This window comes from Trichomycterus rosablanca, chromosome 25 (assembly GCF_030014385.1).
Source record: "Trichomycterus rosablanca isolate fTriRos1 chromosome 25, fTriRos1.hap1, whole genome shotgun sequence".
Lineage (NCBI taxonomy): Eukaryota > Metazoa > Chordata > Actinopteri > Siluriformes > Trichomycteridae > Trichomycterus > Trichomycterus rosablanca.
The window spans coordinates 14,646,016-14,667,182 of NC_086012.1; the positions used below are offsets into that span (position 1 = coordinate 14,646,016).

A 21,167-nucleotide genomic window follows, 5' to 3' on the forward strand; every position below is an offset into this window, starting at 1 on the left:
ATCTTTTTTTTAATAAAATAATCACAGTGAGAGATATAATAATTGTGTGTTTAAGTATGTGAGGCACTGGCATCTTATTTCAGTCATTTACAATATAAACAAACTATAATTTTAGTGTACAAACCCTTATTTTTTAAGTAGGGTTTGATATATCATACTTATTTAAGACCTTTTTATAAAATAATCAGTGAGAGAGTTAATAATAAATATAATGATTTTCGTGACATATTAAGGACCTAATACTGTTTCAGAGGCTGATGTTCGGTTTAATTGTAAAAGATTATTTGTTGATTATTTTAGTATATTGTTTTATTTGAGCTTTTAGTGGATATTTTAGAGTATATTTGTAATTTAAGTCGCGTCATTGTTCATGCTGACTGAATTATTCATGATGTGCTGCTGAGGTAACTTGTTCCCGCCTCTCGCTGCACTAAACCCGCCGCTCTTCCCATCCCGCCATATTCTTCTCCACCCAGAAGGTCCGTCTGCCACAGCACAGCTTTTTTACTTATTATCTACACTTTTAAACAGGTACGTTTGAACTTTATACTTCTTAATCCTGCCTTTCTTTATATGTAATGTTTATTAGGTAGAATATAGAGAGTTTTGTGTTTTTTGTGTCTTTCTTCTCGTCGTGAGAAGCTCGGCTTCATGCTGCGCAAAATGGTGCGGTTAGCAAGCCGTTAACCACACAGGCCTGGCGTTTTTAAATTCATGCTGCGTATTCATAAAACGTCTACAATTCGGATTTTCTTTTAAAAAATATAACATATTTTCGGATCTTTTGTTTCTTCCCGCTACATTATTCGAACTAAAATGGTGGTGGTTCGACAACCGAGCACGTTTCTAAGAAAATGGGGGATGGTGGAACTTCCTTTCCCACCTCTTTTCCGACAACACGCCTGATGTAGTTTGTATGGCGGATATTCTACTATCATGCCGTAAAAGCGGTGTAGAAAAAAAACTGTTGATGCATTGTCTGACCTACATTTGAGGCCTACACGTGTAATGGCGCAGACAACGAGGCCTACCATTTAATAATTATTACTCGTGTTTTAACTATAATCGCAGTATTTACTTAACATAAACATATTATACTATATTTTTACTTTTACTTTTTTTTATTAGCTATGTAAATATTCTCTTTATCTTATTTTAATCCTACTTACAATGAAATTTTTTCCTAAACTAAACGTACTAAATTTTAAAAGGAACTTTAGTGCATTATTGATAGTAATAGATAATATTAAATGTTTTGGATTAAATGGATTTTTTTTTTTTTTTTTTGTTCCCAAATCGATTAACAAAGTTTGTCTCCCCCTCACAGATTTCACCATGTCTGATGAAGGAAAGCTTTTTGTTGGCGGTCTCAGCTTTGACACAACCGAACAGTCCTTGGAAGATGCCTTTTCCAAATACGGAGTCATCAGCAACGGTGAGAGTTTAAGCCTTTATGATTGATTACAAATAACTATATAAATAATCATGCACAACTATAGGTGACATATTATCTTACACGACTCTTTATATTCCTCGCAGTCCATGTTGCTAGAAACAGGGAAACCAACAGATCCAGGGGTTTTGGCTTCGTCACCTTTGAGAATCCCGATGATGCAAAGGATGCCATGGAGGGAATGAATGGAAAGGTATGTAATATCCCTCAAATTTAGGTGAACTGACCTGAACCAGTGTTCAGAGAGAGAGATCATACATGCTTGTATGTGAATTTGAGAGTAATCATACATTACTTCTCTCCCCCCCCTCCCCCGACGTAGTCCGTGGATGGAAGGGCGATCCGTGTGGACGAGGCAGGAAAGGGAGGCAGCGGACGTTCTGGAGGTGGAGGCAGCGGTGGATTCAGAGGAAGTGGAAGAGGAGGTGGATATTTTAGAGGAGGGCGAGGTGGACCCAGAGGTAATGCTAATTGTCTCTGGGTTGCCCACGTTTGCTAGGTTTTTTTATAAATATTGTTGTTGTTTGTTCTGTTATTACAACAATCTTGTGTTTTTGTAGGTGGTGGTGGATATGGCGGTGGAGATAGAGGATACGGCGGTGGAGACCGAGGATACGGCGGTGGAGACAGAGGATACGGCGGTGGTGACCGTAGTTATGGTGGAGACAGGAGCTATAGTGGTGGTGGAGGCTACAAGAGTGGTGGCTACTCCTCAGGAGGTGGTGGAGGATACAACCGGGACAGGTAGGAGGTATTTATAGCTAAAAGTACTTATTATTTTTGTTCTAAGAGTCTCATAGCACCAACAAATGCTCAGTGTTCCTATTTTAATGGTTTTCTTTCTTTCAGAAGTTCTGGCTATGGAGGTCGTGGGGGCTCTTACAGAGACAACTATGATGGCTATGGTATGTATTGCATGTAATGCATTGTGGCAGGCCTTAAAAAAATTAATGCACCAACTTTTCTTATATTACTAGATCTGTGCCTCTGATAATGATTGTGGGAGAACAAACCCCAAGCCTTTAAGTTATGCTAGGTAATTGAACTTGTGCTTGTATGACTGGTTAAAATCAGTCACATGACTTCATATAATAAGTTAAAAGACCAAAGTGAGGGTCTCATGTTACCTTAATCACTTCAAGTGTGGTGAATGGTGCCTGCATATAAAGAAACCTTTTAGTCAAGTCACTTGGCCTCAGAATCAGACACAGCCGATAACATGTGCCTTTCCTCTGGCCCAGTCAGTCGAGTAGCCACAAGCATTTTGCTTCGTCTTTCCCGGACTGATCGCTGTGAGGGTTAACTTGTGTTAAACTGTGTTCAAATGCTTCAATATCTTACATGTGCCTGCTTCTTCCTCAGCTGCACATGAATAAGGCCCAAGACCAACTCATCACTGGCTGTGTTTTCTAAAGACGTGCTCCTCAAGGATCTGTTTATTCATGTAGTTTCTTTTTTTTTTATGTCAATGGGATTGAATGCGGGGGTAGGGAGCTTTTGTATTAGCTGTGAATTGTTTCACGGCTGCCCCAACAGTTGCTTTTTGTTGAATAATTAGTTTTGAACCTTCTTGGTCACATAGTCTGCCCTGACCAGCTGTCACAGAATGGCTATTTTTTACTGCTTCAGCTACCTTATTTCAGTTGTATGGTTCTGCATTCCCATACTTTGGGTTGCCCTATATTTTAGTTAGTGGACATCTACCTCTAAGGGGCATTTAAGCAGCTGTGATATCTTAGTGGAGAGAGAATAGATACAATGGCAACTGTAAGTCGATGTAAAATGGACCAACTGTTTAATAAATGATAGAAAAACGCCTCTGTCAAGTATACAAAAGGTAAATTCCTTTCAGACTGGTGAACGCTGCTTAAGTCAGGTGGCCAGCAATGGCGCTGTCGAAGTGCAGCTTGACATGTTCAACCTTGCTCTTCCAGAGGTATATCTGCTCTGCTCGACATTTTGCATTTTTAAACTTGTGCTGCAAAGATGGACCGACACTCAATATATTTAGTAATGTGGACAAATTACCTGCTCTAAAACCTGTTACTACTATTACTCCCCCCAAACTGGGAAGAATGTGCTGTTCTTTGTACTTATCCATGAACCAAGAATTTTTTTTTTTTTTTGTTGGCTTCACGGAGCCTATTAAATGAAACCATTTGAAAATCTGATCTTGTTTGTGCTTTTAAAATAATGTTGACTGATTCAGTAAAGGTTTGAATTAAAATGTACCTAAATAGAACATTAACAACTACAGTTCTGCAGTCTAGTACAGAGATTTGGTGATTGTTTTTTTAATACTAAATTTAAATTTAGTAATTGAAGTTATATCAGACATGTTTAAGCAAAATAAAGGAGAAAAAAAATCAAACGGTGCCAAGCATTTCTGAATTTCTAAAATGAATCCCTCACTAGTAGCAAACTAAATGTAGGTCATTTTTTTTATACTAAAATGCTGCATGTATGAAGTTATGCAACAACTAACTAGAACAATTGTATGGCTGTTGCTTACTGGTAACTTTTTAGTACACCCCTCATGCTATCTTGAAAAACAAAGCAAGAAATAATTGGCAACCAGGTCAACTTTGAAAAAAATGTGAAATGTAGATTTAAAATAAAAATGCCAAAGAGGCTACTGTTTTAATAACCTGCTTTTACACAATTACTTTCTCATTTTCTGTTTACTGTTCAAATGCACTGGAGGAATCGGAACGAGGACTGGAGGTCTGGACACCCGTGTGCTCCTGTTAAAAACCTTGCATGTCCAGATTGGCTCAAATTTATGGCTCTGCTTCTCAATGCATGGTGATGACCAGGCAAAACAATAAACCTAACTTTAACTAAACCCTCAAGGTTTAGGACCTCCAGTACAAGATTTGGATTGGCTAATTAGATTTGAGGACTAGTTGTGCTCTTGGGGTTTGGTAAACTAATGTGCCAAATACCCAACTCTGGAAGTCCAGTCCATAAAATGCTGTCTCAATATACATTAGGTACTAATGACAAGTTTATTGGCATTCCTACTTTGAGATTAACTTTATTTAAATGCAATTTGGTTTAAAATTAAGTTAAACAAAACCAAAATTATTTTTAAACATTATTATATTATTCTCAGAACATTATTATCCAGCTAACTGCACAAAACAATTCTCACATGCCTGGCACAATGTCATTGATAGAAAGCTGTACTGGTCGATATCTGTCCTTTGAGCTCTAATTAAAAAAAACTAAATGCATTGCAAAATGTGATTGCATCCACAAGCTGTACCTTTGTAAAGAAATTCCTGTCTTGCCTTTGGAGAACGAAGTGTTGCATCTACCGAAGCGATTGCCTCCTGTCATTGGAACAAGAGAAAGCTGCTACTCATGAGCTATTTGATCTATGGAGAAAGAGTAGGCCTGTGTACCTGAGGTAACCTTCCTTTGCTCTGTTCACAAACTTCAAAACATAGTTCATATTATTGTGCCTTAAAGAATGCAAGAGTGTTTTTATCATGTCTACCTGTCACACCATTGAGGTCAAACGTTCCTAAAGTCTCTCTTTAAGATGCATCTGCATGGTGTCCTGAGGCTTTGCTACCTGTTGCTTTTATCAAAATGTAACAGTTTGGCTTCAGATTAACAAGATGCTTTAGAATGTGACTTGAAGCCAGTCCACTTTACTCCCATACCTGTCAGTATGTCCCGAGTGATGAGGTATCATGTGGATTTTGCTTGCTATGTACCACCTGCGAGTTAAAAACCAATTTGTGACCTATAGAATCAGAACGAACACTTTGTGAATTTCCCTTGCACATAATACTTATTTACTTTGAGTTTTAAACAAGACTGTGTTCATGGTTAACGTTTGCCCGTTTGTTTATTGTTTAGATTGAAGATATCTTCTGAAACCGGTTGCACAGACCATCATCAGTACACCCCCGTGTAGCAGTGTTGATTCAAATCCAAGTGTGGAGATTATAATCCAGGTTAGTGTTGATTTCTCTTGTCGGTGCTATACCTTTTATTTTGTAATTCTTTACTAAAACAGTTAACTGTACTTAATCATTACAGGAGTTGTTTTAATTGTGAATATGGTGCAGCAGATGCACAGCCTGGTATAACTAAACGTTTTATTTCTTCTGTTAGCAGGGGCGGTGTTTAGAGGACTGCTGGGAAAGCAGAAGTGTAAGCTACCAGCATAGCAGTTTTCATCCTATGAGTTGGCCAAGATGACATACTGGACTTTCATGCCCCTTCAAAGTACGATTTGTTTCACAGTGCCACTTAGCAACTACCCATTAAGCGGATACTTCAATAAAACGTTTCCTTTTTAGTAATGCGAAAGTTTTTAAGACTTTATGTGATATGGCACATTGTTTGTAGCTTTTCTCCAGTGAACAAGTTATGAATAAAAATCACTGAACACACAGAACTGTTTTCTTTTATTTATCAGGATCTTCTAAAGCTTACAAGCTAGCCGCAGTACCTAAAACTGCAATTTCTAAAATTGACAATTCATTCCTAATAATGAACAGGTTCAGAAGTGGAGCTCTGTAATGCAGTCTGTACTGGGAAACTTTGGCAGGTTAAGATCATATTTTTTCTGAATATCATAGGGCAGAAAACGTCCAGCAAGGAAATGTGTTCCAGAGAAACTAAGTGCACATGTTTTTGGTGCCATGAGAGAGATAAGAACAACAGGACTGATTCCATCTGTGTTTGATTCATCAGGATCCCAACCTGCAATGATAAAAGGTGTCCTTTACACAGTCGGATTTAGAATGTTGAGTTAATAGCTGATATAAAGGGTTTGTGTGGCTGGAAAATCTTTCATGTGTATGTTCCTCTCTATATGTAAACATGTTTTCATCTTGGCTAATTTGTCAAACTAAAAACAACTGATTCTTTGCTCCCAATAATGAACAATTATGTAACCTGGTGCTATTAAACACATTTTTCTTTCATTTTAATGTTTCACTGCTTTATCCTGGTCATTTTATCCAAATTTACACTTTAGACTTTTATTTAACTGAAATATCTACTTCTGTAGTTGTGGTTTATCATATCTGTAATATAGAGCTGTGATAGGAACTGTTATTACTAATGGCCTAGTAAACTGAGGCAAATTACTTTATAATTTATAAATAATAAATTATCTCCCTATAAGAAAAAAAAACTTATACTTTGAAATATATGCTGGACTTTCTTACCTGAGGGGATGTCCAGGCTGGTGATTGGGATTTTGACCCCCTGGAGAGTGAGCAGGATGCTGGGAAAGAGCTCTTTTGCTGCTTCCAGCCCTGTCTCTGGACCCAACAATGCATCCACCACCAAGTTATATGCATCATTAATAAGCTGCACCTGGACATGAGAATAATAGTAGGTCAATAAACAGAAAATGAAAGTCGAATCGCAAATATTTGCACAGTAAGTCAAAATTTCACTTGCCTCTGTGGGCAGGTAGGACAGGAAAGGGATGTCCATTTTCTCACACTGTACAGCAAAGTCCAGGTAAGGGCTGTTAGGGGTGCGTTTTGGGTAGAACACGGTGGGTATGTACTCCTGCCATCATACAGAGGAACGGGAGAGGAGATTTATGTACCGCCAGTGTATTTTGTAAATATTTAACGAAACAGATAAAGTTGGAGGACCAGAAAAATGGGGAAAGTGCGTAAAAAGTTCTCACAATACAAACACCACATTTAAACAGTTACTTATGTAAAAATGGTTGGGGCTGTAAATGTTTGTCATTTACTGTTGTATCTACAGGGAGTTGTGAATGTTGGAACAGTGAGATTATGGTTTGCATCATACTTACAAACACTCTCAAATATCGTGCACACACCAGGCCGACACAACCGTTCCAGTCTGGCCCACAAACCACCAGTATAGTGGGCTGCTTCTTACTCAGGGTGCTGAGTGGAAATGCCTGTGGGAACAGGAAGGATAAACTGAGCTGAGATCAATCAGGACTCAAATTTACAAAAGCCCTTAATGTAGCCGTTTTATCTCTATCAACAAGCAATCAAATTTACCTCTCTGTACTTCTCAAAATGTTCCCAACACAACATCAAACAGCTTACACAATATCATCTTGTGCTAATTATTATTTTAATATGTCTGCCATTTGATTATTTTTACTTTTAAAGGATATATTTCTGAATATACTATGATTATACATATCCAAAAAATGACTGGACAATATTTAAAAAGTTATATTTTATTATATTCTCTGTAATCTATGGAGTATTATAGATGAACTGGAAAATCTGACCTTAGTAATAGCAACAGCACAAGCTTGCCCCAAAATTTCCATTAGTTGTTGCTGCCCAAATCGATAGTCCCCCAGCAACTCAGTTTCCATGGATACAGCCTCCTCTTTACTGCAGAATTGTACAGTAAAAGAGATGATTAATTACATTAAAAAAACATGTTAGTCTGTCAAGCAGACCCAGATCACTGCCTTTTAGCCATGTTTACCCAGTTTTCTCTGAGTCTGAGTAGTCTGGATTCATCCCAACTTCCAAAAACATGCAGAAGGTGGACTGACTCTGCTAGACTGTCCCTAGGAGTGGGTAACTCAATGGGTTACTTAGTCCTATGAGTAATGTGATGGATTGGTGCTCTATCCGGTCGTATATTTCTGTTTAGCACTCAGTGTTCAATTTTGAAACTATACATTGCTGGTTTCCACAAATTATTAAGATCATATAAGTGTATTGCAGAGAACATTCCAAACTCACGGTGCATTTAAGGAGCAACATCTCTGTTCCATCCGCATCAGGATGTAATAACCAGATTTGTTGACTTTGCCTTTCATGTTCCACTGTGAATGAGCATTTTAACCAGTTATCGTGAGATGTCTAACCATAAACAAATCAGCCCATCTAAATAGCATCTTAGTGTTGACCTTATGTGATCTGTTGGTCGATGTGAGCTGAGCTCTTAGGTTCCTGACCTCAAACTGGGTATTGATCAGGGTGCAGATGGCCCCACATGACGACACATCTGCACCCCAGCTTAAACTTTAGAAACAGATGTCAGCACCTCAACATCATTCAGCTGCCACGTCAAAAGCCACAGGTTTAACACTATACAGAATTCATCTCATTTTAGTTTTTATTATTATTATTATCAAAATCTGACCATTTTCCAAACATTAAAGAAACAAGTAAATCATTATTTTAACAGGGCAAAAAAAAATCCCTACTTTTTTCAGCAGCTCCCATATAACTGGCAATATGCAACACATGCAGTGATAGAGATCAGGTATGTATTTGTTTAATACAGTGTTGTACTGTAGGACACTAATAATTCACAACTTTAGTATTTTCAAAGATCCTAGAAGATTAGCTGGTGCCTGCTGAAGTTGGGACACCCCCGCTGAAGAACTACTGGTGCTTAACCTTTAGCACACACTGCTTAGGCTTACTGTGGCCCTTTTTGCTCTTCCTAACCCACTGGGAAGGTGAAGAAGACGTGGGGTTAAGTAAGAAGACAGTACAGCAGGCAGTCACATCCAAGGAAAGTTCAATTTGATGTAGGTTTCTGGGATATAGAACCACTTGAAGTCAACAGTCATGGGGCCAGCTTCATGCAAAAATCTAAGTTAAAAGGGTAAAAATAGCTTGACGTATCTGAATGACAAACTGACACAAATTTAAGCTATAAATAATGCTAGAAACATGTTCTTTACTGAATAAAAACAGATTGATTCATTACCCTATCCTGTCACACTACTAACAGCAGTAATAATGGTTTTCAGGCAGCAGTCACAACTGATTATTAATTTCTTTGGGTGTTAAATGATATAAAAAGTTATAATATTGCTTTAAAACAATAATAATGTATTACTATTTAAGTATTTATAATACTCCATACTGTGTGAGCATTAACATGTTCACAAAATAGAAACAAATCCACCAAGAAATGCCAAATCCTAATTTTGATAATAACCTTTATTAAGACAATAAACAAACCTGAGTGGATTTTAATCTTCATGTATTTATCATCTCACAAACATTACTAACAATGTCTCGTAGTTGTAGAGAATAGAGTTTACCTGAGGTAGCGCAGCATCTGTGTGGACTCACAGTCCAAACCTGCATCGCTGTGGTTCATCTTCACTGCAGCCTGGCAGCCAGCACACACTCGTCTGGGTCAGCTTGTCTCTCTGATTAGCTTAAATGTTTATCTTTAGAGAACATGGATGACTAATTGTTCTGTGATAAAATCAGGCAGAGTTTTGTGTTCATGTTGACCCCCACTAACAACTATGAACCAATTAGAGAGGAGGAAAACAGAAAGCATGTTGATTGGATGAGCAGAAACAGGGGACTGAACCTAAACCAAGTGACACCAGGAGACATGTATTCTGGATGGATTGTTCGAGGAACAGCCTATATTAAATACATGATGAGTCTGATTACACACGTTTATGTATATGATGAGTCTGATTACATGTATATTTAAATGCTAAACACCAACAAGCATGGCTACAGATTGGCATACACACAAGCTTTACAGTATTTGGTATCTTATCGTCCATACCAAACAATGCACTGCATATTTACGCACAAACAATTTAGATCATTTATTTTTTGCTATTTTATTAATGCATTTTTTCCCAATTTAGTGTAGCTAATATGTCTTTCAAAATATTGGCAATAATTTTTCTACCCTGTCCAGAGTATTCCCGCCTTAAGTCTGGTGTTTCTAACATAATGACACTGAAATAAAAAAAATAACCTATTAACAATGGGCTTTTATGAAAAACTATTGTCTTTAAGTAATTACATGTTCATGTATAGTAATGTTTAGCAACTGGCCAGATAATTTAGAGACGACACACAACATGTATAAAGATTTTTGCTTTTTTTACTGTGCAAATTTCTCCAGATAAAACACAACTAGGAAATTAGTTCACCTTTATGTCTATTACTCTTCTCTGAACAGGGTGAGAGGTGTTGCCTGGGCAGTTTTAAACACATGTATGTTTCTAAGGTGAAAAACATCTATACCCAACACAAACGTAGACGTAGACGTGTAGACGCCTGGCTGGCCGACAAGCAGTTACGATCAGTTGATTTTACAGGGCTGTGCACATGTTGCTCTTAATTCACTCATCTTTACTGAACACAGAAATAACTGCACATATGTAAAATGACTCAACAGCACAAAAATTGCACGTTTAGAGAATCAAAGAAAGTATTTAATATTTTAAACATTTACAGTCTGAACATAAACAGAGTGCCTGGTATTGCCGAGCAGTGTCGATAGGGGCTGATGGAACGATAATCCGAAGGCGAGATGGATCCTACACATACCACAGAAACCCAAACTTTTTGTGCAGCAGCTCCTCGCGTGGTCGAAGGTTGAAGAGCTCCTCTGTTAGTGGAGTCACCCAGCGGTCTGTGTGGAACACATTCTTACCCACCTACACACACAGACAGAATGTGAAAATATTAGAATTGTTTGTGTTAAGCAGCCTTAACAGCTAAGAAATAAACATACTTAAGATGTCTGCAGGCTATTACAAGATATTAGTTTGACTAAAAGTTTAGCTTGATGCATTGTCTTGTTGATGTTATTCAATTTTTGAAATATTTCTGATGGATTTTGAAAACATTTAAAGTCATGTTAGATGCGAGTGTATTAAATGGGCCGACATAAATCTCGAGCTTCTTTGGAAAAAGCCGAGTCAATATGGGTGAACGTAATATAAATATAGCTGCATGTGGTGTCATGCCAACTCATAAAAGGGCTCAGCTTATATTATCTAAGAATATTAGTAAAAATGTCAAACAAAAATGTACTTTATTATTTAAAATAAAATACCTTCCAGCCAGGGACATCCTTCATGATGGTGGCTTCCTCCTCCAGATTCTCACGCAGCATTCGCAGCGTCCTACAAAAGTAAAAGTGATTTAACATAGTGTCTTTCTTCTGTTATCTGGTCCTATCACAAAATGACAAAATAAAAATAAGCACCACACCTGCGGTCATGTTCAGCCTGCAGCAAAGGCAACAGAGCTATCCGGGCCTCCAGTTCCTCAATGTGTAACCGCCTGAAAAAGAGATTTATTAAATTATGCACCATTGTGTGATTATTATTGTGCTGCTGTAAAGATACAGAACAATTCTGAATAGGAAGTTAGCATGTTACCTCCTCTCTCTGTTCCATTTAAAAAGCCTCCAGTAGCCAAACACCATTACTCCAATACCGATGCCAAACAAACTGTATCCTATAAATAACAGGAGAACAGAGACCTAATGATGTAGAAATTGTGAACTCCAAAAATAACTGGAACAAAAAAAAAGACAAACACAAAAACAGGCAATTTTTCCAATCCAATCTTCAGAATCCTTCTAATAATTAATCCTGATAAGAAATTTGATTATCTCAAAAAGTGCAGCAAAGCAATATCTAAAACAAATATTTTAAATATTTCAAGCTGTCCTTCTTCGTATTTTAAAACATGTTTACTATTACAGTGATGTGTTTTTGTGACTGGTGACATTCACAGGTCTGTCATTAGAGAATCTGATAAAGACAGTATTACATTAAATCAGACAGGGAGGGCGTAGATGAAGAGTATGTTTGCATGTATATGACTGAACCCCCTGTGTTACTGCTTTGCACCAAGTGATTCCAGAGAATCTGAGTCCGCCACGGTGGTAGCTTAGTGGGTAGAGCTTTGGACTATCAATTGAAAAATTGCAAGTGCAAATCCCAGCTCTACCATGCAGCCTCTGTTGGACCCCTGAGCAAGGCCCTTGACACTCTTGGCACCAGGGGTGGTGTACAATGGCTGACCCTGCGCTCTGTCCCCAGCTTGTATGCAAAGAAAGAATTCCATTGTACTGTATCAGAATCAGAATACTTTATTGATCCCCGAGGGGAAATTTCAGATGTTACAGTTGCTCAGATTGTATATATGTATTAAGAATATATTAAAAGGTAAGAATATATTAAAAAGTAAAGTAAAGTAAAAACGCTCTTAAAATAAAGTGGCAAAACGCTCTTAAAATACACTTAAAACGCTCTTAAAATAAAGTGGCAGATGCAGTGGTGACATATATTGCACTATTTATGATACAACTATCATATTGCACGTATTGTAAGGTCTATTACTTAAGTGAGGAGTTGTAAAGTTTGATGGCCACAGGTAGGAATGACCTCCTGTGGCGCTCCGTGGTGCTTTTGGGTGGAATGAGTCTTTGACTGAACGTGCTTCTGTGTCTTTCCAGTGTGTTGTACAGCGGGTGAGAGGTATTGTCCATAATGGACTTCAGCTTAGACAGCATCCTCCTCTCTGACACTGTCGTCAGCGAGTCCAGCTCCACACCCACCACATCACTGGCCTTACGGATCAGTTTGTTCAGTCTGTTGGCATCTGCCACCTTCAGCCTGCTGCCCCAGCATGCAACTGCATAAAGGATAGCACTCGCCACCACAGACTCATAAAAGATCTTTAGCATAGTCCTGCAGATGTTGAAAGACCTTAGCCGTCTCAAAAAGTAGAGACGACTTTATATGTATATGTATATATGACAATTCTATTCTTCACAAGGAAAATTAAAACCACTGTGTAATTTTATGTTGTATTCACAGGTCTGACATTAGACAATCTAATAGTGTAATGTAATTAAAACAGAGTGTCACATAAAATCAGACATGGAGGGTGTGTACGAAGTGTATGTCTTTATCCAGGTCAGGGTCGTGGCGGGCACTATAATCACACAGTGTAAACCTGGCTTAAGGAAGGTGTAACATCTACAGAAAACTAATGTACATAATGTATTTTGTAAAACATGTTGCACCACTGATCCCAGCAATCACTATAACTAAACAAAAAGGATTAAGTTATGGTGATTACTGGTATCAGTGGTGTAACATGTTTCACATAATACATTGTGCTTAATGTACAAAATAGATAGAGTAAAAACTAGAAAATGGCATTTTAAAAGCATCATTTATTAGCCTTTCTAAGGTGTTCTATTTCTGGTTTTTGCTAATATGTAATGGAGTGTAATGTATCAGAGACGAACAGCTTGCTATTGCAATGAAAGGTCCGTTACATCCAAAATTGACAAGCCTTTAATAAAATGATTATCTAAACTCATAAATGTCAAATGTTTAGTCATTTTGAATGTAAATAAAAAGCAGACGGACTCTGTGTAGACTGCATGTACTGTCAATAACAAAAGTATCAGGCGAATAAGTGCAGACCAAGCTAAGCTAACAGGCTAACACATCTCACTCAGGATAAATAAATAATAAATAGGTACACATTGTCCTCGACATTGTGTATAACGTGTATACTAACCAGAAAGTCCTCTTTTAGGCAGATTGCGTTTATAATCTATGGGACCATAACCTCCCGGAGGAGGCATGTCCTGCTTCACCTTGGACGCCGCCATCTTTCTCCCACCAGCGACGTCGCTGTGTTGTTTTTCCACCCGTATTCCGACTACCAACACCACCAGGTCTCGGATTGGCTGGAAGGTTAAAGATGTGATCCAATCAGCGAGCTGGGTTCAAACGCGAGCAGGCAGTGGTCCACTCATGAGGCAGGAGGCGGGACCAACAGCTTTAGTTTTATCGCTCTCTGGCGGCGCAATCCATTCATTCATTTACCGTCAGTTTTAACACCATAATTTAATACTGGTCAGGGCCGCGGTGGGTCAAATTCAAAGGTTTTCATTTCCCCCATTTCCACTTTTCCTTCCAATCTAATTGTTTTCAATTCCCGATGGCAATTCCTCTGCTGCTTGTGAACGAGGAGAGCCTCAGACTAGCATGTGCCCTCTTTTAACTTGTCAGTGGCAGCTTCTTTCTAAGAGACATATTACATACAGAGTGTCACGCTGTGCCCTCTGTGAATCATCCACCACTAATACAGGCACCTTAACCAAACCGCAGATGTTGCATTGAGCCCAGTGGAGCTGTTGAGAGAGGTTGTGCCTGTTGGATGCATAGCCAGGTCGATAGCACAGCTGAGAGTCAATGGTGAGAGCAGTGGTGAGCTATGCATGCTTTTCTAATCAAGTGTTAGGTGTTGGAAGTGAATTTAGATGTCATTTTTACGAACAGCATTAATCACTTAATGACTTCTTTGTTAATTATCATTAAATCCTTAACATTCTACTCTATTTTATTTACTCTGTGCTGGAACTGCTGTAACCCTCGAATTTCCTCAATAGGGATCAGTAAAATAATCTTTATCTTTATACATGTGTGAAAACACTCACCTATCTAAACAACTGACTTAATAATGTAATATTTCCTTTTGTCACCTCACTATTTATCTCACGCTGTACCATATTCATTATTGTTCACACCTTTGTAAATACCAGGGAATGGTAATAGGCCTTAACCTGGGGAATTGTTCTACCAGTTTACTTAGCACTCTACCCAGTTCATACCCTTTTGTTGCTGAACTGGGTCCAACAAAGATTGGTCAACAGTTTTATTTAACTGCAATTTGCTCTGCAGCCAGCAGGGGGTCCTGATAATTACAAACTCATTTAAAAAGCATTCAGACACAAGACACTTCATCAAGGGTAAAATTATTATTATTTATTATTATTTTTAAACTGGAAAACAAAATTAAACCTGACCAATAGCAACTGACTGTACAGTGTGGTAGAACCAGAGGCAGAAAGCTATCAAGCCAACGAAATGGAACAGCACGACATGGGCTGATGAGGAGACAATAGCACCGTCCTCTCCTCTTTGTTACAGGTAGTAAAGGTGCTGTGAAATTAATCGAATCTGGTGTCAGACATGGTGGGACAATTCTCTTAACCATATAAAGAGAAACTGGATTGGTGGTGCACAGTTACGTAAAATAAGGGGCATATAAAAACAAATAATAAATTAACCTAGTCTCAACAAATGGAAATGGAACAAAGGGAATTACTTTCAACAGATAAGATGGTTTAAACTTTTGTCTTTGAGTCATCTTTGTTTGAATCACACATTTAAGAGGATATAATTATTAGTTGTTTTGAATGAATTTAAACTTTTTGCTTAGGTGAACATATCCTAAACATATCCTAAACTGTTTTTAACTGGAATCAAATTTCAATGCACAAACAAGTAGCCGATCTATCAGGCAAATAATTTTTTACTGGTCAAATTTTCTCTTTGGGTCTTTTAACATACCACTGTTGGGGTAACTGTTGTAACTAAAATTGTGACAGTCGTACTGTATCACATAAATAAATGTACTAAAATAATAAGAAATAAAAACAGCCTTAGCCCTGTTTGGGGGCAAGGGTTCCCTGCATAACCTTGCAATGACCCAGTCAATATAAAGCATTGCATTAGGGTCAGTTGTGTTCTGTCTATACAAATTAGGGCTATTGTACACCACGGTATGATCAAACTCAAAACTAAAGCGAAGGCAAAAAAAATAGTGCTGGTACAAGGGATGAACAATTTCTAACATACAATATCAAACATAATTCAACATCAGTCCAGTTCAACTATGACTCAAAATAGCAGAAAAAAGTAGCCAAAATGGCTCTTCATTTAGCACTGCTGGCTTTCATTATGCATTTAAAGGTGTATTTATTTATTTATTTTTTTGTACTTTTGTTATTTTTTTGAAAGGAAAACGTTTTGTCCAGAAGAACTGAACCTATACAGTCTCAAGTAACCTATTATTTCTTTCATACATAGATACACAGTCTTTTTCTATGTGTCGGTGCTCAAACTGCAGCACATGGAAGCCCTTTAACCTTTGTTTAATTTTTAACGTCACACTCGCAGCACAATAATTAAACTTGTTTTTTTGAAGGAACTAAAGAAAGGTAAAAATCGTAAGCAAAGCAATTAAGAAAAATAACTGTAATCAGAAAAATGTGAGCTTATTTAGATTTCTTGAAAAAAAGCAAGACTCCCAGACTAGGCCTCAAAATCCGGCATTAATGTTCTCTAGATCTGTTCCTGAATGTGTTGTGTTTGCCAGAACTGTTTGTCACCAGGGGTCCAGGTGAGGTTCTAGAGGAGGACTGAAGTTTGTGATGGTGATGAAAGCTCAGATGCAGGTTGTGTGATTTATTTCCATGTGTTTGCAGTCTGGGAGATGGATCTGGAGGGGATCATGTCTAAGAGATACTCTCTCTGACGCTCTACTGCTGAGGTGGAACTCTTATGAACAGGCAGACTGGGGTTCACGTAAGCCATCGTCACACCTGCAAACGCAAACAAGAAAAAAAACACTCTGTGACTAAAGCACACTCACATACACTTACTCACTTTATTAATACATGTAGTAGTAAGACGCTTTCGATTTTTCCATGCACAGCTTGTGTGAATCCACATCTGATCCGTTATCGGTGTCAGTTTGGGGTGCTTAATTTAGGGTACTTAATCCATGACCCACCTCCATGCTTGTCCGGGGCTGAATAATTGTGACTTGGCAGTATTAACAAAACATCCTTGTTTATTTTTAAATTAATAAACATTATATTTATGTATTTATTAGGATTTTAACGCTTCGGTTACATTCATGACTGGACAGGTAGTTACTGGTTACACAAGATTCATCAGTTCAAGTTTAATGTCAAACACAGTCACGGACAATTTTGTATCTCCAATTCACCTCATTTGCATGTCTTTGTACTGTGGGAGGAAACCGGAGCTCCCGGAGGAAACCCACACAGACACGGGGAGAACATGCAAACTCCACACAGAAAGCACCTGGGAATATGGATATAAGAAAAATCCCAACATTTAACCACCAGACCCATCACCAAAAGAATGAGAAAATATAATAAGAATTTTAACTGCATTATTATAGCAGCAATTAGTCCTTTTTCCTCCCTCAGGCACAGCACCGCCTCTCAGAGGACCAGTGCATTAGACAGTTGCGCCACCCAACAATCATATAAAAGTGATTTTGTGGTATTTGAAAGTTCTGTTTGTTTTATGGCAATGCTCATGCCCAAAAAGAGAAAAAGAAGCAAAAAGAGAAAAGCTGCTGCAAATGCAAGTGTTTCAGTGTCAACAGTCCCAAATAGGCTTTAATATGCTGGTGGAATTTACTTAATAAAGCATCTTTTACTTTTAAAAATGATTTTGATGCCCAAATACATAAAACTGCCTCAAACCTTTAACTCACAGTGGGTGAAAAAACACAAGAATTGAACATAGACCAAGAGAGGAGGTCGAAGAAGGGGCACTTGTCTCAGTCAGACCCGTGCGAGGGCTCAGAATCTACCTGGTGTTGCGCTGTTCTGCTTCCTCCAGGTGGAGGAGGTCACTTTCTTAGAGTTCCTGTTGCCGGCACTGCTGCTGCCTCTGCTGTTGTTGCTGACCTTTGACCCGTGTAGCACAGCATGCTTACCTGGCCTGCTGACCAGCGCTGCAGCGGCTACGGCGTTCTGGAGCTGAGAGGATGAAGAGAAGGAGTGAGAGACACCACGCAGGGCCACCGCTGACTGCTGAATGCTACGCGACAACTGAGCAGAACTCTGCAGGAAACAAAACACACAAACAGACCAGATCTGTATCATATACATTTCTAGATTCTTTCTTTAAATTCTATTTTCTTTTTGTAGTATCTCGATGGTTTAGTAGTAATTGGTTGTGTCTGAGAGACGCTTATAGTCCGGATTTAGCTCCATCTAATTTCCACCTTTTTGGACCGTGCAAAAAGCTTTAGAGGGAAGATGATTTTCATGTGATGATGATGTGAAAGCAGTGCTGCATCAGTGGCTGCAACCAAAAACTGATGGCTGAGGGCATTAAATAGTTACGGTACGATGCTGGGAAAAATGCATCAGAAGGTGATTATGTACAAAAGTGATGTCATTTGTTTTTAAAATTCTTAATAAATAGAGTTTTAAAAAGTGCGGAAACTTTTTGAAGAACCCTCGTACATTAACATTGGTGTTGTTACTATTTTACACAGTATTTAGTCTGAAGTACGGGGTCAAGAACGGGCTCGTAAACGCAGCCTTAGCGCTCTTCTCTAGGGATGGAAGGCTCACCTGTGCAATGGTAGAATGATGACGACTGATTGGCTGGCTGGATCGACTGTGCTGGAGCGAAGAGGACAAGCGCTGCTTGATCTGCTGAGACACGATCATCTGCTGCTCAGCTTTCACACCGTGGGCTGATGAAGACGATGAGTGGGAGACAGGAGACGAGGCCTGCTGAAGGATCCTCTGCTCGATCTCCTGTTCCTGCTGCAGGGCCTTAACGAACGCCGCTTTCAGCCGAGTGGTGTGTTCGGCCTTCAGCACCTTCTTCTGATTGGTGGACATGCACTGCTCACACATGATGCTGCCGCTCTTCTCCTTACGCCAGCGGCAGGTGAAATCGGTCTTGCACTGAGAGCAGGTGAACGGTTCAGTGGGAGGTGAGGACGCAGAGCTGCCCTGTTTACCTGAGGAATTGGTTTGGGAAGAGGGACAACAGGACATGAAAGAGAAGAACGTTTAGGAAAACAATTAAGTGTGTCAACCTGTCATCTACCCAGCTATCCCATAATACACACGTATGACATGTAACATATTTAACAGACCAGACAGCACAAAGACAGTTAACTGTATTTAACCAAGGGAACAACTGTGGTTAAGAAGTGCTACAGCTCTGGGGAAAAAAGCTGTTAGCATGTCTGTTTGTGTTTGTTTTGATTGCCCTGAATCTTCTGCCAGAGTAAAGTGTTTCAAAAATGAGATGTCCAGGATGAGAGGGATCTGCTGTCATTTTGCCGGACTATTAAATGTATTTACGGAGCCCAAGTTCTGGCCTAGATCAGACCTGGGCACATAATTGGAATGATGGAATGAAATTTCCTACAAATCAGTTGACATACCTCGTCCCAGGGCATCCAGCAGACACTGTACAACCTCCTCCAGCCCCACCAGGTAGATGAACTCATTATTTGCAGCCGAGGGCAGGAAGTTGAATTCGGGAGCAGGTGGTTTGGGAGGTGGGATTTCCAGCAGTGTTTTCTCCAGCTGCTTTCGCAGTGCCAGCTTAGCCGCCGCCTGCCGACTGGCAGGAGACTCGTTGGCACTGCTTTGAGAGCTCCCTGATAACATCTTCAGATTGGTATTAGACTAATAAAGTAAAGAAAAGACAAAAGTCAGTACAAGGGAAAACGGTTTGAATAGATTTGCAAAAGTTCAAAAGGTCAGATTATGTACTGATACAATTCAAAGCTCTAAGGACGCTCGGGTGGCTCAGCGCTCTAATACGCTGGCCCAAAATGATGAGATCTGATTTTGAATCTCAGCAGCGCTATCGACCAGCCAGGCGCCTACACAGACACGATTGGCTGTGTGTCTGTAACAGATTGAAAAAATTAATTGCTGCAGTAAAATTGCTGTCTCTGCCAACTGGTTAAGGCGTCTGCACTAGGAATGGATGGTCTGAAGAGCTTAGCATATTTCTCTGATCACAACACAGCTCTCTCTGAGCAAGCAAGGATGAGCATTTAATGGGTCAGAGGGAACATGTGATAGTCTCAGCCCTCCTCGACCTGCATGGCATGAGTCCAACAGGAGGGAGTTAGAGACGACTAGATCGGGGCAAAGAAGCAAAGCACTAATGGTCCATTTGTTTTGGAAAATGACCAGAAGTTCAATCTCTAATAGTTACTACTACATTTTTACATTTTAAAGAAAAATGACAGAATGCATCAGAGGTTCACACACACACATGTTCAGCATTCATACAAAACACAAGCACATAAAAACACACCGGGATAACGTTGACAAGCATGTTGGCATTGGACATGTTGGCGACACGAATGAGGCCTGGTTGGATGATTTTCTGGCCATGCACAGTGGAAACAGAGTTTCTAGGGGCCAGCAGCAGTGGTGGGGGGCCGGAGACGGAGTACTGCTGCTGCTGTCGCAGGTTCACTATTTGCTGCGGGGTCACCGAGATTGACTGCACAGGAAATAGAAAGAAAGGAAATAAGAATTTACCACTTAATAAACTTTCACTGCTAATAATGATGGGAATAGGTTGGGGGAGGGCGGGGCTACATTTTATGACAGATGTGCAGCTCACCTGAGCTCCTCTGACCAGAGGTGGCATGATGATGTGAGAGTTCTGAGAGCCGTGTTTAGACACCTGGCCCCCGCGCACCAATGGAGGAGGGATGACCACAGACGAGCTTCGGCTGGACAGAACCTGCTGAGGATCAAAACAAACACATGTAACAGTTTGCATGCCGGTCACTTAAAACTAGGGTCCTACTAAATTCACGAGAATGCGTCTACAGAATTGGTTGGGAGTTTTCCAAACTCAGTTACCCGAGTCGTGTTTTTAGCCATAGGATCACTAGTACCCCCTCATAGTGCAAATTAGCCAGTAAATGTGATGTCTATTTCATTCATTCATTCAGTCATGGTTTACCACCCCTTTATTCTGGTCAGTGTGGTGGCATGTCCAGCTTCCCTGGATTCACTGGGCGCAATGCATTAACGCACCCCGGACAGGATGCCAAACCATCACAGGACCTCAGCCAAGCCACAGCCAATCATATCTGTATGTAGTAGTGGTGACTCAAACCCTGGATCCTAGCTGTAGTGGGCAAGCGCAGTTTACAGCTGTGCCACCTGAGCGCCCTAGTATCTGTTTATTTAATCTTATTGTAATTTATCCAAATATCCTCTAGGCCACCCAAAGAGGATGGATGTCCCTGTTAAGTCTGTTTCCTCTCAGGGTTTCTTTCTTATAATATTTAGGGACTTTTTCCTG

The 21,167-nt window shown here is 39.5% G+C and overlaps 4 protein-coding genes across 11 annotated transcripts in view; 1 reads left to right on the forward strand and 3 right to left on the reverse strand.

Annotated features, from left to right (window-relative positions):
* The first annotated feature begins 442 nt into the window (after window positions 1–442).
* cirbpa (cold inducible RNA binding protein a) lies at window positions 443–5,867 on the forward strand. Of its 7 annotated transcripts, none has more exons than XR_010007598.1 (8): window positions 443–531; window positions 1,328–1,435; window positions 1,540–1,646; window positions 1,776–1,914; window positions 2,014–2,197; window positions 2,303–2,358; window positions 5,324–5,421; window positions 5,585–5,867. XR_010007598.1 is itself a non-coding variant. In XM_062988165.1 (7 exons), exons 2-7 carry the CDS (start codon window positions 1,336–1,338, stop codon window positions 2,827–2,829), a joined length of 600 nt encoding a protein of 199 aa, XP_062844235.1. In that variant the 5' UTR covers window positions 443–531; window positions 1,328–1,335; the 3' UTR covers window positions 2,830–3,624. The 7 variants fall into 7 exon arrangements, 4 of the variants coding, with proteins under 4 accessions (XP_062844235.1, XP_062844236.1, XP_062844237.1 ...); XR_010007599.1 differs by having other exon boundaries at window positions 2,306–2,358; XR_010007600.1 differs by lacking the exons at window positions 5,324–5,421; window positions 5,585–5,867 and adding an exon at window positions 2,816–2,849 and having other exon boundaries at window positions 2,014–2,204.
* A 33-nt stretch (window positions 5,868–5,900) lies between these two features.
* LOC134302913 (yjeF N-terminal domain-containing 3-like) lies at window positions 5,901–9,556 on the reverse strand. The gene is made up of 6 exons (XM_062988164.1): window positions 9,498–9,556; window positions 7,710–7,818; window positions 7,254–7,364; window positions 6,884–6,997; window positions 6,646–6,796; window positions 5,901–6,175 (listed from the first exon to the last, which is right to left on the reverse strand). Exons 1-6 carry the CDS (start codon window positions 9,554–9,556, stop codon window positions 5,973–5,975), a joined length of 747 nt encoding a protein of 248 aa, XP_062844234.1. The 3' UTR covers window positions 5,901–5,972.
* Window positions 9,557–10,617: 1,061 nt separating this feature from the next.
* ndufa13 (NADH:ubiquinone oxidoreductase subunit A13) lies at window positions 10,618–13,889 on the reverse strand. The gene is made up of 5 exons (XM_062987559.1): window positions 13,765–13,889; window positions 11,601–11,679; window positions 11,431–11,502; window positions 11,273–11,342; window positions 10,618–10,871 (listed from the first exon to the last, which is right to left on the reverse strand). Exons 1-5 carry the CDS (start codon window positions 13,856–13,858, stop codon window positions 10,752–10,754), a joined length of 435 nt encoding a protein of 144 aa, XP_062843629.1. The 5' UTR covers window positions 13,859–13,889; the 3' UTR covers window positions 10,618–10,751.
* A 1,106-nt stretch (window positions 13,890–14,995) lies between these two features.
* The window catches only part of LOC134302755 (transcriptional repressor p66-alpha-like), a 28,598-nt gene continuing 22,426 nt past the window's right edge, over window positions 14,996–21,167 (reverse strand). The window contains exons 6-11 of one of the 2 annotated variants that reach the window (XM_062987951.1): window positions 20,475–20,600; window positions 20,160–20,351; window positions 19,270–19,516; window positions 18,440–18,837; window positions 17,794–17,920; window positions 14,996–16,639 (exon numbers count right to left, since the gene is read on the reverse strand). In XM_062987951.1, the coding sequence (XP_062844021.1) occupies window positions 16,503–16,639; window positions 17,794–17,920; window positions 18,440–18,837; window positions 19,270–19,516; window positions 20,160–20,351; window positions 20,475–20,600 (1,227 nt within the window). In that variant the 3' untranslated portion in view covers window positions 14,996–16,502. Of the gene's footprint in view, window positions 16,640–17,667; window positions 17,921–18,439; window positions 18,838–19,269; window positions 19,517–20,159; window positions 20,352–20,474; window positions 20,601–21,167 lie in introns of both variants that reach the window. The other variant, XM_062987950.1, reaches the window with a different exon arrangement.